The sequence below is a fragment of the Anser anser genome, assembly GCF_964211835.1.
Source record: "Anser anser genome assembly, chromosome: 21".
In the NCBI taxonomy this organism is placed as follows: Eukaryota; Metazoa; Chordata; class Aves; order Anseriformes; family Anatidae; genus Anser; species Anser anser.
Window position 1 is genome coordinate 13,007,597 of NC_139742.1, and position 15,341 is coordinate 13,022,937.

The 15,341-nt window shown below is 38.9% G+C and overlaps 1 protein-coding gene across 25 annotated transcripts in view; it reads right to left on the reverse strand.

The window, feature by feature from the left end:
- The window catches only part of GARNL3 (GTPase activating Rap/RanGAP domain like 3), a 56,114-nt gene that overhangs the window by 8,863 nt on the left and 31,910 nt on the right, over positions 1–15,341 (reverse strand). For 13 of the 25 annotated variants that reach the window (XM_083807031.1, XM_083807050.1, XM_083807041.1 and 10 more), the window contains 9 exons: positions 14,890–14,996; positions 11,356–11,477; positions 10,700–10,804; positions 8,783–8,857; positions 7,764–7,875; positions 6,955–7,053; positions 2,493–2,609; positions 1,607–1,779; positions 1,151–1,309 (listed from right to left, as the gene is read on the reverse strand). In XM_083807031.1, coding sequence (XP_083663157.1) covers positions 1,151–1,309; positions 1,607–1,779; positions 2,493–2,609; positions 6,955–7,053; positions 7,764–7,875; positions 8,783–8,857; positions 10,700–10,804; positions 11,356–11,477; positions 14,890–14,996 — 1,069 coding nt within the window. Of the gene's footprint in view, positions 1–1,150; positions 1,310–1,606; positions 1,780–2,492; positions 2,610–6,954; positions 7,054–7,763; positions 7,876–8,782; positions 8,858–10,699; positions 10,805–11,355; positions 11,478–14,889; positions 15,020–15,341 lie in introns of all 25 variants that reach the window. The other 12 variants (XM_083807053.1, XM_083807037.1, XM_083807042.1 and 9 more) reach the window with 4 other exon arrangements.

The window sequence follows — 15,341 nt, forward strand, 5'->3', positions numbered from 1 at the left end:
TGTAGCAACTGAAAGACATTTCTGCTTTGTGACCTGTGGAAATAATTTGGTGACCAATTTCAGCAACACAAAAATCACTGGCACAGCTCTAATTAACTTCCTGCTTTGTCTGTGTTCTCAAAGGAAATAAGGGTTACTGCGGAGGAGAACAGAGGGGGGCGGTTCTCGTCTGTCCACATTCTTTAATTGTATTTCCTTCTCATCCAGATTAAAATAGATTCCCATCGCTGTGGAGAAGCTTAACGCTGTATTGCCAATGCTAGGAGTACCAACCCTCTTCATCATCAAATCTGAATAGAAATACAGATGATTTAAAAAAAACAAACAAAAAACAACAAAAAAAATCAACAAGAAGCATCAGATGAAAAGAGACGTCCCTTATATCGTTATGAGCAGAGAAGTCAACAGAACACAAAAGAGTAACCCTGTAAAAGGTTCCTTTTTTTTTTTTAAACTACGTTTAAAGTTATACATCCACATCCGTATTAAGAAATTGTTAAAATTATCTGATTTTCTAACATGCTGAAGATCATTATCTTCCCAGCAGCAGGAAACATTTGAACTCTTTTCCGAAAATCAGGATGTTTACTTAAATCCCAACCCTATGTCCTAGTTAGTAAGATACAGTTAATGTATTACTTGGCTGGGCAGGAGTTTAGAACTAAAAGATATACACAAATATTTCAGCTTTAGTACATGCAAATAGGCAAATCTGAATGAGATAATGGTGGCCAAAACCTGAAATTATTTTTCTGCAACCTCCAAAAGAATAAAACACTGAGACCATGAAGAAAAGACAAAAATCAAAATATTGACTAAGAAAGGAGAAAAACGGCTTTGCATTTGTATCAACAGCAATATTCCAGAGCTTGAAACACAGGCTCTTTCCTAATGTGTCACACCTTATAACTATCTCTCCTAGGAGTGATTATTATCACACTTCCCAAAAGCAAAAAATGCCTCAGAGTACCCTAAAGTAGAAGTTACAGAAGTGAAAAGTAAAGGAGACATGAGGATCTCCATAAATGCTGCTCCCAGGAGGTCAGCACAGCATGGACCAATTCTGCAATAAAGTAGTTTCAATGCTAGAAACATACAGCACAGCATGGACCAATTCTGCAAGAAAACAGTTTCAATGCTAGAAACTTACTTTGTTTGCTTCAACATGATGCAGTCTATAGGACTCCCCAGTACTTTCATTAACTAAATCAAACTGATGCCGATATGCCACACATATCATATTGTCACTGTCTCCAGTAGGTCCATCCACCAGTGTCATAACCACTGGAGGGTCAGAAAGGCATATTTCCTATAAGATAAATAATAGTATTACTCTCTTTTTCAGGCTCTTAGTGTGAATACTGCATTACTCCATGAATTTACAGGAACGTACTCTAAGCAGAGAAATATGATACAGAACAAGATGACAATTTAAGAAGTCTGAAATATTTCTTTGGCATATAAATAAGGGATCTCCATCATATCGCTTCTCACTTACATCTGTATGGAGGTTCCAGAAGATAAAATGTATGCTCTTTGCCTTTTTCCCCCACTAGCTGAGCGCTGCCCAGTCTGTAAAAGTAATTAGTGATTAGATTACACATACTCGGATGTACTGGAACTCGTCTACTGGAGATTCAGGTAATGATAGCAGAGAGCTGCTGGTTAAACTGTTGCATGGATTGTATTTCTTTGTGATGAGTAGTAGTTTGTTCCGAATAGCCACAACAATCCTCAGTTCACTGCCATGGTGAGTATTAATGGCATACAAATGGCAACCTAAGAAAAAAAAATTTAGATTGTAAGTATTTGGGGTAAGGACTGTTTTTTTTTTTGTTCTGTATTTGTATGATGGTTAGCACAATGGGTATCTGATGCCTGAGCACCACAGAATTACAAACATCCCAACAGGACAATATTAAATTCTAGAAAAAGACAAAAGGCCATAACTCTTTTGAAATCTATTTTCCCCCTTACTCCGTTTGCAAGTAAAAGAGTAAATATGTTTTTTTTTTGTTTTTTTTTTTTTCTATTCTGTAGTTTCCAGCTTTCCAAGGAAGCTTGATGCTGAAGATCGGAAAACGTTTACATCTACTAAAATAATCTGCAATACCCAAACTATTCTAAGCACTACTAATTTAAAAAGATTTGCCATTGTTCCTCTACCTCATAGTGACCTTTATTTCAGTCTTACATCCATGCATAATTTTTCTTATACACCTCAATCCTGAAAGCAACATACCTGTTTTCTCCAGAGCTTTTCATCAGCAGTGATTGCCAAGTAACATGGTATTTTTTACCAAGTTCTCAAATGGTGGGCTGGACTGTACCCTTCGTTATTTTCACATATAAGCTTAACAAAGTTTGAATTAACTGTGCAGAGATAAAACTAAAGGTGAATACCTACAACAGCCTCAAGGGAGCTAATAAACCCTGGCAACTACTGGCACAATACCACAGTGGACGCTTTTAACACAAGATAATAAAGCCACCTTTTGTTCTCTCCAATTTATTTTCTCTGCAGTCATATTTGCTTCTTATCATCTGCTTTGTTTCTATATCTTTTTGGACAGCACTCAATCTGAAGACAAGGAGACGAGAGTCTTTCCCTGAAGATGGAGAAAGCCAGGAAACAGCAAATTAGAAAAAGACAGTGGTGGTTTGAAATTAATACTTCCAAAGAGATGAAGCACCTAACAGACAGAGCATTGCCATGAAAGCAAAGATAAACAATTTTGCTTCTCTGAGGGTAAGCAGCAATGTGACAGGAAGGAAAGACTGCTTGTGAACTCTGTCTAGACTCTACAATTCCAGTAAGCAACCCTTTCAGTTCACTAGCAGAGTTTCCCATCAGATGGTGCTGCAGCAACGAATGATAGGAGCCTCAGAACAGTGAAACCTACACAGCTGGAAGGCAGTGAAAATACGATAGATACAAACTAAAGGCAAGAGAAGAAGGGTTAACTTTAAATCCTGCAACCATCCAGCCTAGCAGCTGATACCTGGATCTTTAACAGAGTCTGAAAACCTTTTAGATGCGGACTGGTTTTGCTTATCAGTTGTTCAAAATTAGGCAAGTTAGGTTCAAGGCATATTCCAACTGCAAAAATACTATAGCATCCACCACCATGGCTAAATGTATTTTCCACAAAGATAGACATGAGTAGAATACACAACTCCTAAATTTAAAATAAATAAATAAATAAATAAACGATACACTACTATTTACAGTTGGAAATAAGCTATTGTTAAGAATAGTTTCTTACCTAAAAGCCAAGTTTCTTAAAATGCAAGCAAAGCAAGATTTTCTGACAAAGGGGTACTCTTTTACTAGTCTAACTGGTAGAGCTGGAAACATAAGCACACTTTTTTAATATATAGTCAGTGTGGATCCTACCGTAAATACAAAAGCAAGATCACAGTTGCTGCCTTCAATTCTGATAATAGATAAACATGAATCAGGGCAGCTTGTGGAACCTTTAGGACCTTCTTTTCCCATAGAAGGTGTAAGAGTAAAGAAGATGCAATGTTTCCTTAAGTCCACCACAACTTGAAACACTGAGCAACCAGCAAATTCTTACTGTTAACACCGATAAAAGGAAAATAAAATATATGCAATCTCTCTCTTTTCAAGAATGTACACACAAGAATGTGTGCTTCTGTGAATGAGTTCATGGAGGAAGAATGGCAAGCAAAATTCACCCTTTTGAAAGGAAGGCCAGAAAACATAAGCTAAATCAAATGTTCAAGAACCGTGTTACTACTCATTAATTCAGCTTTGTCTCTTTGTCAGGTATGTCCTATAGGATGCATCCTAGAGATTGCACTCCTCAATGCATTCGTCTTTCAGGATACTAGTTGTTTTGCAGATGTCCCAAACAACCCCACTGCAGTGTTACATCTATCTGTGGCTGCTCATGAAACTGACCATTATCCAAGCTTTTTTTGGTGTCGGTTTTTTTAAGAGAGTTTTTCTTCACCTCCTACAGACTTGATTATTCCAAGTGAAGGAGCTCTTCCTCCTTCCCCCTCACCATATCTAGGTGTTTCACAAAATAAGTTGTAGCAAAAAAAAAACAAACATGTTTGGAGGACAAAGTGGATCCACTTCTATAACTCATCTCTCATTACTAAGACAAATTTAATCAACATTAGAAAAGAGAGCACTGCTACCAAAGCAATTTCTGCATCTGTCATTAATACCAGATGTATTGTTGGTGCCTACAATACCCCCCTTCTCTCGGTATGCTGACCTGAAAAATGTCAGTGATATCATTATCTTCAGTTCTAGTTTCACTGTTAACATTTCCTCTCTCCTGGAAATGCACAGGGTACTAGAAAGCAGTAGAAACAGGATTTTCTTCTTAAATGAGCTGCCGCCTTAAAGTGATCTCAACCCTGGCTGTTACAACTGAGTGCTGGTAATACCACATTCTATATGAACATTTTCATAACACAAACATCAGTCTTTCTGCTTGAGTCTTAAAATATCACTTTTACCTCGATGCACTTGAAGTACATCAGAAGGATGCATTTAAAGTACATACAAAGTTAACCTTGAAACATATTATTATATCCTAAAAACCCATACAGTCTTTAATACCAATTTGTGCACCCAATATAAGATTGCTTTTACCCATCTAACTCATTATTTTTCTAATTTTCCTTTATCAGCCAAAATCAGTCACCATGGGGATAGGAAGAGGGTCTCCAGAAGACCATATTGAAAACTAGACTAAGGCATAGTCTGAAAATAACGGGCAACGATAACTTTTCTTCCACTCCAGATTTCAATTTCACTATGGTATACAAATGCAAAATAAGGGGCAAGGATGCTAGCAAGAACAAAAGAACTTTCTCTCTTCTAAATGATTCAGAAAGCACCCACAACAGCAGTCAAAAATCTCCGCAACTTTTTACACAAAAAGTCTTTATCAACATATGCTTGAAGCATCATGAATTGATGCCAGTAATGCCTAATCGTGTTACCTCAAAATGGCTTGTAACATCTCTCTCTTCAGGTTTAACCAATCATTACAGCGTTTTGACTATTAAATGCAATTATCTATTCTAGAAGCTTCATAAACTAAGCCTCAGATACAACTACCCTTTTCAGATCTTCAAAAATGTCACCCACCCACCAGGTGTCTTCAGAGATGACTGCAAATGCCTCTCGGGTAATCTCAGCTGGTTCTGCAAGGGTTCCAGGATGAACTTCATCAGGTCCAGCCAAAATGGGCAACTCCCAATGATACAAAAGGAACCACATTTTACCCTTAGTTTAGGTAAATGTAACTTCAGCTAATATTGAGCAAACAGACATAATGTGGTAAAAAACAATAAAACAACCATATTTGTAATTCTTTTATCTGTGTTACACATACAGATCCTGTTCTTGCACTGTGCATATTCACTTCGTGAAATTCAATCGCAGACTTCTGAGTAAAAAGTACCTAATTGAAAAAGTGCATCTTTTAGGGACATTTAATCCTTTTGAAATGAGGATAAAAAAAAAAGTTGTTTGGACTGACAGGTTTTAAGTTGCCTTTTTTTTTTTTTTTTTTTTTTTTACACCAGAACACTCAAGAAAATATAATCTATAGCACTAAAATGTGGTTACACATCACAGAACAAAAACCAGTTATGCATTTGGTAGAACAGTGACAGCATAAGTAATTTCCTCCACGTTTTTGTACAACTGAACAAACACATTATTCAGCTAGGGAGATTTCCAAAGAGTGTTGAGTTCTAACAGTAGCTGGAGACCAACTATATACTGGTGGATGACAAATCTGACATGAGCCAGTAATGTCTACCTTCAGCCCAGAAAGTTAATCATATCCTGTGCTGCACAAAAAGAAGTGTGGAGTGTAGCCCAGCAGGTCGAGGGAAGTGATACTCCCCCACTCCACACTGCCCCTGTGAGATACAACCTGGAGTGCTGTGTTCAGCTCTGGTGCCCCCAGCACAAGAAGGACATGGACCTGATAAAGTGGATCCAGAGAAGGGTCACAAAAATGATCAGAGGGCTGGAACACCTACAAGAAAGGCTGAGAAAGCTGCGTTCTTTTAGCCTGGATAAGAAAAGGCTCTGGGGAGACATTATTGTGGCCTTTCAATACTTAAAGGGGGCTTATAAGAAAGACAGAGACTTTTTACAAGGGCACGTAGTGACAGCACAAGGCATAATAGTTTCAAATTGAAAGACAGTAGATTTAGATAAGATATAAGGAAGAAATTCTTCGCTATGAGAGTGGTGAGGCACTGGAACAGGTTGCCCAGAGAGGATGTGGAAGTGTTCAAGGTCAGGCTGGATGAGGCTTTGGGCAACCTCATCTACTGAAAGATGTACCTGACCATAGCAGGGAGGTCGGACTAAAAGGTCTTGAAAAGTTGTTTACAACCAAAACCATTTGATGATATGGCCAGTTTCAGGTTTGCTCTGAAGCATGATTCTTAGCATCTAGAGATTTTTTTCCACACTTTTTAGAAACAAACAAACAAACAACAAACAACAGTAGTTGTTGTATGCTCTCCCTTATTCTAAATGAGGCATCTAATGTACTTGCCACTGATAAGAACATGATTGCCTCATGACACTTACAAACCCTAAAGCCTTAGGGCTAACGTAAGTTAGCATCATGTGAGCAGCCCAGAGGAAATCAGCACAGGGAAAGGGGTGGAAGGATCTGAAAAGGAGAACCAATAAACTCAGAGCTCAAAAACCTAACAACAACAATTTAAGAATAGCTATGTGATGTGACAAAAGGCAATTATGTAAATCTAGTGCTGTGGGAATTAAAATTCTACAGCATGTTTCCCAGTTAAAAAACAAAAACAACTCTTAAAGAAGAGGAGCTAAGGCATTCCCTTCTATTCCCTTTTTATGTCTGCCAAATAAAAAGTTAAACAAACATATTCATATGAGAACCAAATAACAAGGACCTCTCCTACCTTTGTCTGTTCGGGCAATCAAAAGATCCAGAGCTTCCAACACATGCATCTGCTTTATTTGGAGCGTTTTATCAAATACTTGAACTGATGGCTGACCATCTAAAAAGAAAACACACATATTTCTTTACAATTCTGCTAAAATTTGGTAGTCAATGGTTCTGAACTATTTCTTTCTAATAAAATAAGTCTTGTTTTTTCTCATGAAAATGAAACATCCTGCACAAAGCTCGTATGTATGCTGCAGCATCATAACCAGTACTTCCCTATGGGAGTGTTTTATCATTGCCATGGATGAAATTATGCAACTGAAGCCTAAGAGGGACCTTTCTTTGGAAAGTTTGAAAATTTTCACTGAGAACTAACTTCATTCCCTTATTCCCAATGGCCTTATGTGGCACACAGAAGATAAGAGGTTAAACTAGTAAAAGCACTGCTATGGAAGAAACAGGCTTTCAACATCACATAAGCCTTGTGCTTCATGTTCATTAGTATTATCAAGGGCTAAAAAATCCAGACACTCCTTGAGTTTGGATTTGACTTCATAAATCTTTTCAGATGGTCAAGATAACAGCACCTGAAATAACAAAATATTCAGAAATCTGCATGAAAATTGGCTCCAAATAAGGATTCTGATGCAGAGAAAAAATCTGCAACTAGATTACATAAATGTAATAGATTCACTTGGATTGGTACTATCCTTGCAGGTGAGGACTTACCAATTACCTAAACAGAGCTTATGAACATTTATTTTGAAGAAAATGGTCAGATACATAAATAATTGACACAAGAACACAGCATCATTTACTAACCATCAATTAACAAGATGCCAGCATCTGTAGAAACCAACAAGGACTGGCCCCAGGAATCTGCACAGACAACCTCATGAGGAAAATTACTGCAGAAAGATTGGGACTCCCAAGGCTATGATGTAACATAAGGGATACATATTAATTATACTAAGAAATACTGACCATATAGACACGAATGAGATAAGACAATGACATGTAAGAACACTTAAATACTTTTGGCAGGATACATTTCTTAAAAGTATATTTTTTGAATTTGAAATATCAAAATCTAGTTAATTTTCTTGCAGAGAAATACTCTCCCTACCAATTGGATTTGGAGACTAATAAGTATAAGATACACACTTGGAACACTGGAATTAAAACCCAAGCAGCTGATATTCAGTACCACCATGCATATACAGTTTGATATCATTTCATGGTTCAGTTTGTGATATTTAGACATGGTACTGCTAAAACTACCTTTCCCCCAAATTGTTCTTTTGTCATGTGTTCTCTGTACTTACCTCCTAAATTCTGTCCCCTCCCCGCCCTCTTCCCCAATATTAAGTATTAAGCTGAAGTCTGAAATTCTACGAGCACTTCTGAAGCTTCTATATATAAGATGCACATAGAAAAGTGTGGTTTACATTTTTCACTCCTATGCCTTGTAAAAAAAAAGAGTAGTTACAGGAAATAAAAACACAACTAAATTTTGCTTTAAACTTGATAAAGATGTTAAAATAATCAAAAGATGATTGCTTATGGAAAACATTATGTTTTTTTTTCATGAAATATGCTCAGATATAAAAATATCCAGACTTGCATTAACATGAGAAGTACTACTACCTTCAGGCTCATCCTTTATTCATTTGCTACGGGCTGAAGAATCACTTTAACACTATACATTACAACTTTGCTGCTATAGTATCTAATCACGAAAGTAAATAAACAATATATAGAACTGATATACAATACCATACTCAATTGCATTTAGTTTTTTTTTTTTTTTGAACTCTCCTTACACAAATGGGTTCACTCACCTCCTTTTTACAAAAGCTGGCGGTTGCTAGGGTAGCTGGTGTATCCCCTCTCACAGTGGTTTTCAATTTCAGCGCCTAATACAAACAGGTATTTTAACTAAATACTAAAGCTTTTGTCACTAATATATAACCTAAAGCCTAAAAAGAAAGGACAGCTTAGGATGACAAAGTAGTTTACAGCTTGGAATTGCTATTACAGTTATTAAGAAAGAAGGGGAATTATCTATACCCTGAAGAAAGAATGCACTAATCACTATGGAGCTGCAGCCAAAGCCTAGCCATAAGCCATAGCTTATAAAAAAAAAGGAAGCTCAAAATATGAAGTGTTCAACATAGTAATGAACAGAACGACAGAATGAAATCATAGAATGGCTTGGGTTGGAAGGGACCTCAAAGATCATCCAGTTCCAACCACCCTGCCATAGGCAGGGACACCACTCACTAGATCAGGTTGCTCAGGGCCTCGTCCAATCTGGTCTTGAACACCTCCAATGATGAGGCATCCAGAACTTCTCTCAGCAACCTGTTCCAGTGCCTCGCCACCCTCCAAGTGAAGAATTTCCTCCTAACCTCTAATCTAAATCTCCCCTCTTTTAGTTTAAAGCCATTCCCCCTCATCCTGTCTTCATCTGATTGAGCATAGTTGTTCCCCATCTTTTTTTTACATCCCCTTTAAGCGCTGCAAGGTTGCCATGAGGTCACCCCGGAGCCTTCTCTTCTGTAGGTTGAAAAGCCCCAGCTCTCTCAGCCTTTCTTCATCGGAGAAGTATTCCAGCCCCTTGAGCACTTTTGTAGCCCCCCCTCTGGACCCGCTCTTAAAAGATAAGTTTCCTTCTTGTTCTGGGGACCCCAGACCTGGATGCAGTACTCCAAGTGGGGCCTCACAAGGACAGAATAGAGAGGGACAATCCCCTCCCTTAACCTGCTGGCCACTCCTCTGTTGATGCAGCCCAGGATTCAGTTGGCCTTCTGGCCTGCAAGCATGCACTCCTGGCTCATGTCAAGCTTTTCATCCACCAGAACCCCCAAGTCCTTCTCTGCAGGACTGCTCTCAATGAGTGCTTCTCCTAGTCTGTCCTCATGTCTGGGATTGCCCCAACCCAGGTGCAGCACCTTGCACATGGACTTGTTGAACCTCATTAGGTTCACGTGGGCCCACTTCTCCAGCCTGTCCAGGTCCCTCTGGCTGGCATCCTTTCCTTCTACAGCAAAGTCTTGTAGCCTTTTTTTTTTTTAAACTGGTTGGAAACAGAAGTGCTGAGGTACTAAAAGGCCAACTCTTGTTCTTACCCCTGCCATCAGAGTGGTCCCAAAGAGTGTTTATCAATATGGTGATAGGCATTTTATATATATAAATATAAATGAGCTTCATGTCAGCTTGGTGTCATCTGCAAATTTGCTAAGGGTGCACTCAATCCCACTGTCTATGTCACTGATATGAATATTAAACAGTACCCGTCCCAAGACAGATCCCTGAGGTACACCACTCGTCACTGGCTTCCACTTGGACATAGAGCCTCTGACACATCTACACAATTCATTCTGTAGGTCAGCTGATCAGAGGAACCTTTTATCAGTTACATAAGCTGGCCTTTCACTTGCAAAAGCATTTAGCAAACCACTAAATCAAACTATATAGATACACACTGCTACAGGGGTGGTGCCAAAAGACACATGGTCACAGTATCATGAATTCTTCAGCTACGTATAACTGAAAGTGTTCTGATTCTAAAAGGGCTAAACACTCTAGCGAAATACCATATAAACATAGTTCCCCTCAGATAGAGAATAAAGCTGTTTAAGGTATCTTATATATCTTCATTGCTAGTATTTACAGCACACCAAAATCCAGTATGCCTATAAAGTGATGACACAGTCTTTGTAAACATAGATGCATACTTGCTAAATTGATCCCACCTGACCAAGTCGGACAAATTCTGCTTGCCGAGCTTCTTCTTTTTTCCGTGTTGATTTCGGGGACTCTGGCAACACATCACTGAAAGACCTTCTATTGAGCATGTTCTAAAACAGAAAAAATTGTTTTTGTTTTAAAATTAAATCAAAAGTTTTCATATTTTTTTTAATTTTAGTCAATTTAATACAATACCATTTACATTGTCTGTTTTTTTTAATATAGTTTCCTGTCATGATGAATCTAACTGTATTGCTTTTCAGAGAACAGTAATCACTATTTTTCCAATCATTGACTTCTTTACTTTCCTACTTGTCATCCTTTACCACTTTCATACTACACAATTACAACAAAGGCTGCAGACATAGAATCATAAAGGTTAGAAAAGGCCTCCAAGATCATCTGGTCCAACCATCCTCCTACCACCAATATTACCCATTAAACCATGTTCCTAAGCACCACCTCCTATCCTGAAAGGACAGTCTGTCAATTTTCATATAACTGTAAAACAAACTATGTCACTATTAGTATTTAGCCTAGTGTACACAATCCAGTGCTCATCAGGATTAAAGCCTTTTAAAGCAACAGAACATTCAACGTACTAGTGAAAGCAGGAGAGAACATGAGAGGCACAGAGATCGCTTTTGACTTTCTGACTTACATTTACCTTGTGTAGATCAGGCATCAGGTCCTGGTATAAAGAGCGGATCAGCATGTCTAGAGTGCGCTGACGTTTCTGAGAAAATGTTGGGGTTTCCAAGGTGGCTTTTTCACCATTTATTACTAAAATATGGAAAAGAAGATACGTTACTTTAATGTGCTTTGCTATTTTCCACTGACTCTATTTTGCCTCTATATAAATATAACCAGTTTTCCCGTAGTAATTTAGTTTCACCACTTTTTGCATGTTTTTTAGTAAGTGACAATCCCTCAAGCTTAAAAGGAAATAAAGACTAATAGCAGTATTCTACAAGGCACCCCAATAACCTCCTGATATAAAAATTAAAGACAAACTACTAATCAATTTAAGTGCTAAACCAACTTAAATATTTCTTAGCAATGTGTGCAAAATAAGTTACTAGTAAAGTTCCTGTCAGGTAAGTGGGTAATTGTAATCCTTATGATTACGTTAGATGTCTGTTATTGACCTCCCAGTCAGGACAACGAGGCCAATGAAGCCTTACTTCAGCTGCTCAAAAATGTCTCAGGCCAACAAAACCTGACCTTCAAGGGTAACTTCAATTACCTGGACACTTGTTGGGAACACAACACAGTAGTGCACAGATCCTCCATCAGGTCCCTGGAATGCATTAAGGACTGCTTCCTGCTACCCGTGCTGGACATGCCAAAGGTGCACTAGGTTTACTGCCCGCAAACTGTGAACTTGACAACACAACTACCAATGATAGACTTGGATACAGAAATCCTAACACTGAAGTTTAAGAGCCTGCTGAGCACACCGAAGACCAGCAATAAGACAAAGATTCTGGATTTTAGAAGAGCCAAATTCAATATGCTCAGAGCCCAGCTTTGAGGGATTTCATGGGAAACATGCAAGGAGGGCAAAGGAGCTTGTGAGCGCTGGGATTTATTTGAGAACAACCTCCTGGAAGCACAAGAACAGTCCATCCCCTACAAAGAGAAAGGATGAAGGCAGAACAAGAGATCACCCTGGCATAACAATGAGCTTTTGGGTATGCATAGAAGCAAAAAAGAATCATATCAGCTATGGAAAAAAGGCTTCAATGAGTACACTGAGGACTACAAGAACCTTGCCAAGACCTATGCAGAGATGCAGACAGGAAGGCTAAGGCTCAGGTAGATATGAAATTGGCCCAAAATGTCAAGAACAAGGAAGTACTCTTCAGATATATGAGCAACAAGCAGCAGCACAGAGAAGACATTGCTGAACAGGGCAAGGATACCAGTTACTAATAGTGCTGAACAGGCAGAGGCTCTCAATACCTTCTTTTCCTCTTTCTTTACCAGTGTAGCTCACAATCCAGATCACAGTATCAAGTAGCTCCAACAACACCTGTGTTGACACACCAACAGTGGTGGAAGGGCTGGTCTGCAGACATTATGCAGGGCATGCACTCATACAAATCTATGGGCCTGGATGGAATCCACCCGTGTGTTAAGATGGCACAAAGTGGTGATCAATGTTTTTTACTCAAGCTGGCATCCTGCCACAAGTGGGGTCCCCCAGGGACTGACACTAGGAAACATGCTGTTCAACATCTTCATAAATGATCTGGATCGTGTGGTTGAAAGCACCATCACTAAGTTTTCTGATGATACTACACTGAGTGGTGAGGTGGACACATCAGACGGCAGAGTCATCTTACAGACAGACCTAGAGAGGCCAGAAGAGTGAGCAAGCAAGAACTCTATGAAGTTTAACAAAGCCAAGTGCACCTGGGATGGCATTACAAAAGAGCCCAGCACAGGCTAGGATCTGGGGGTGCAGCATTGCTGAAAGGGATTTTTAGGTCCTGGTAGACAAGATGAATATTATTCAGCAGTGCACTAGTGCTGCAACGAAGACAAATCAAATCATGGGCTCCATCCACAGAGGCATTACTAGGAGAGAGAGAGAGAGATGTGATCATCTCACCCTACTCAGTGGTTGTCAGGCCACACCTGGAGCACTGTTGCAGTTTAACCTGGCAGGCAGCTAAGCACCACACAGCCATTTGCTCACACCCCCTCCCCACTGGGATCAGGGAGAGAATTGGGGAAAAAAAAAGTAAAACTCGTGTGGTAGAGATAAAGACAGTTTAATACAGAAGAAAAAGGGCAAAGAAAATAGAAGAAGTGATGCACAACTCAACTACTCACCACCAGCCAATCAATGCCCAGCCAGTCCCCGAGCAACAGTAGCACCCCCCATAGCCAACGCCCCCCTAGTTTTATTGTTCAGCATGACATCATGTGGTATGGAATACTCCTTTGGTTAGTTTAGGTCAGCTGCCCTGTTTGTGTCCCCTCACTGCTTCTAGTGCTTTCCCAACCTCCCTGCAGCATGAGAAGTCTAAAAGTCTTTGTCCAGTATAAGCACTGCTGAGCAACAACTATAACGTGCATGTTATCAACATTATTTTCATCCTAAATCCAAAACACAGCACCACACCAGTTACTATGGAGAAACTTAGCTCTATCACAGCTGAAAACAGGAGAAGTACTGTCCAATTCCGGTTCCGACAATTTGAAAGAGATGGGGTCAGACTGAAGAGGGTCCAAAGGAGTGAGACGAAGAGGATCAAAAAGCTGGAGAATCTGCCATATGAGGAAAGACTGAAGGAATGAGGTCTTTTCACCCTGGAGAAGGCTCTGGGGTCACCTCATCACAGTATTCCAATAGTTAAAGGGTGGCTACAAAGAGAATGGAAGCTCTGCCTTCACAAGGATCCACATGGAGAAGAGAAGGGGCAATGGGTACAAGTTGTACCAGAAGAGGTTTTGTCTTGATATAAGAAAGTGTTTTTTTGTGTGTTTTTTTTTGTTGTTGTTTGTTTGTTTGTTTGTTTTATAGTGAGATCAATCACTGGAACAATCTCTCTGGGGATGTGGTAAAATTCCCATCATTGGAGGTTTTCAAGATGCAATTGGAGAGGTTGCTAGATAATCTCAGCTTCCTTTTGGACCAGATGATCTTTTGAGATCCCTTCTAACATGGGTTATTTTATGATTCTATGATCAGCTCCCAAATATCTCTTTATGGCTCATTTAGAAGCGTAAGTAAGGGTCAAGGAAACCTGGAACTGAATCACTACAGAATTAAAAAGGTCTTAAAGGTGCAGAAAGGCAACTATTCAGCATGCATTCAGAAATACTTATATTTTCAGAGATGCTAACCTAACACCTTTTATTACTAAGTATCGAGCAGCACTATAAATTATGTGAGATCTCAGGTTCCTATAAGAAAACATGAAAATATATGTGGCTGCACATTCTACATATGTAAAGGTCAGTTTAGATCTAGTAGTCTGAGAAGCATAACTGCATAGAAAATAATTTTTGTGTTCATCTGACTGGACCTGGCATCCCATCTACTTTACAGATTTGGAAAAAAAAATTGTACAGAAGAGCAGCACACACAATAAAATGTATTTACGTTTTAAGCATCATGAATTTCAATTTAGTAAAGTAATTATTTAAAAAGTGTTTCTAGCAAAAGAAAAAACTGACTTACATTTCACTAACAAAAAATCCCTGAATTCCTGGTGATTTGTAAACACAGGGGGGGATGGAAGTGGAGGCCCAAAGAGAGGAACACTTTCTTCTGAAAATATTTTCAGCCTAGTGAAAGAACAAGTATTTATCTGTGTTCAAAGCCATGTTCAAAACCCACCATTTTTACAGACAGGAGAAAGAACTGGAAACAATTATCTGAGTATGTCTAAGGTAAGAATTTCCACAGGTCTAACAAAAAAAAAGCAAACAAACAAACAAGCAAGCAAACTCACTCATAAACGGGCATTCATTTGGAATGAATTGCTTGACCCAAAATTCTGAATCTTTTACATAAACATTGGGACAATAACAATTACAGCAAAACTTTGCAATTCTACTCATAGAATAATGCTGTTAATGGTATTGGCAAAATCTAGTCCTTTTCCAAAAAGCTGTAAAAGAACAGTTCTT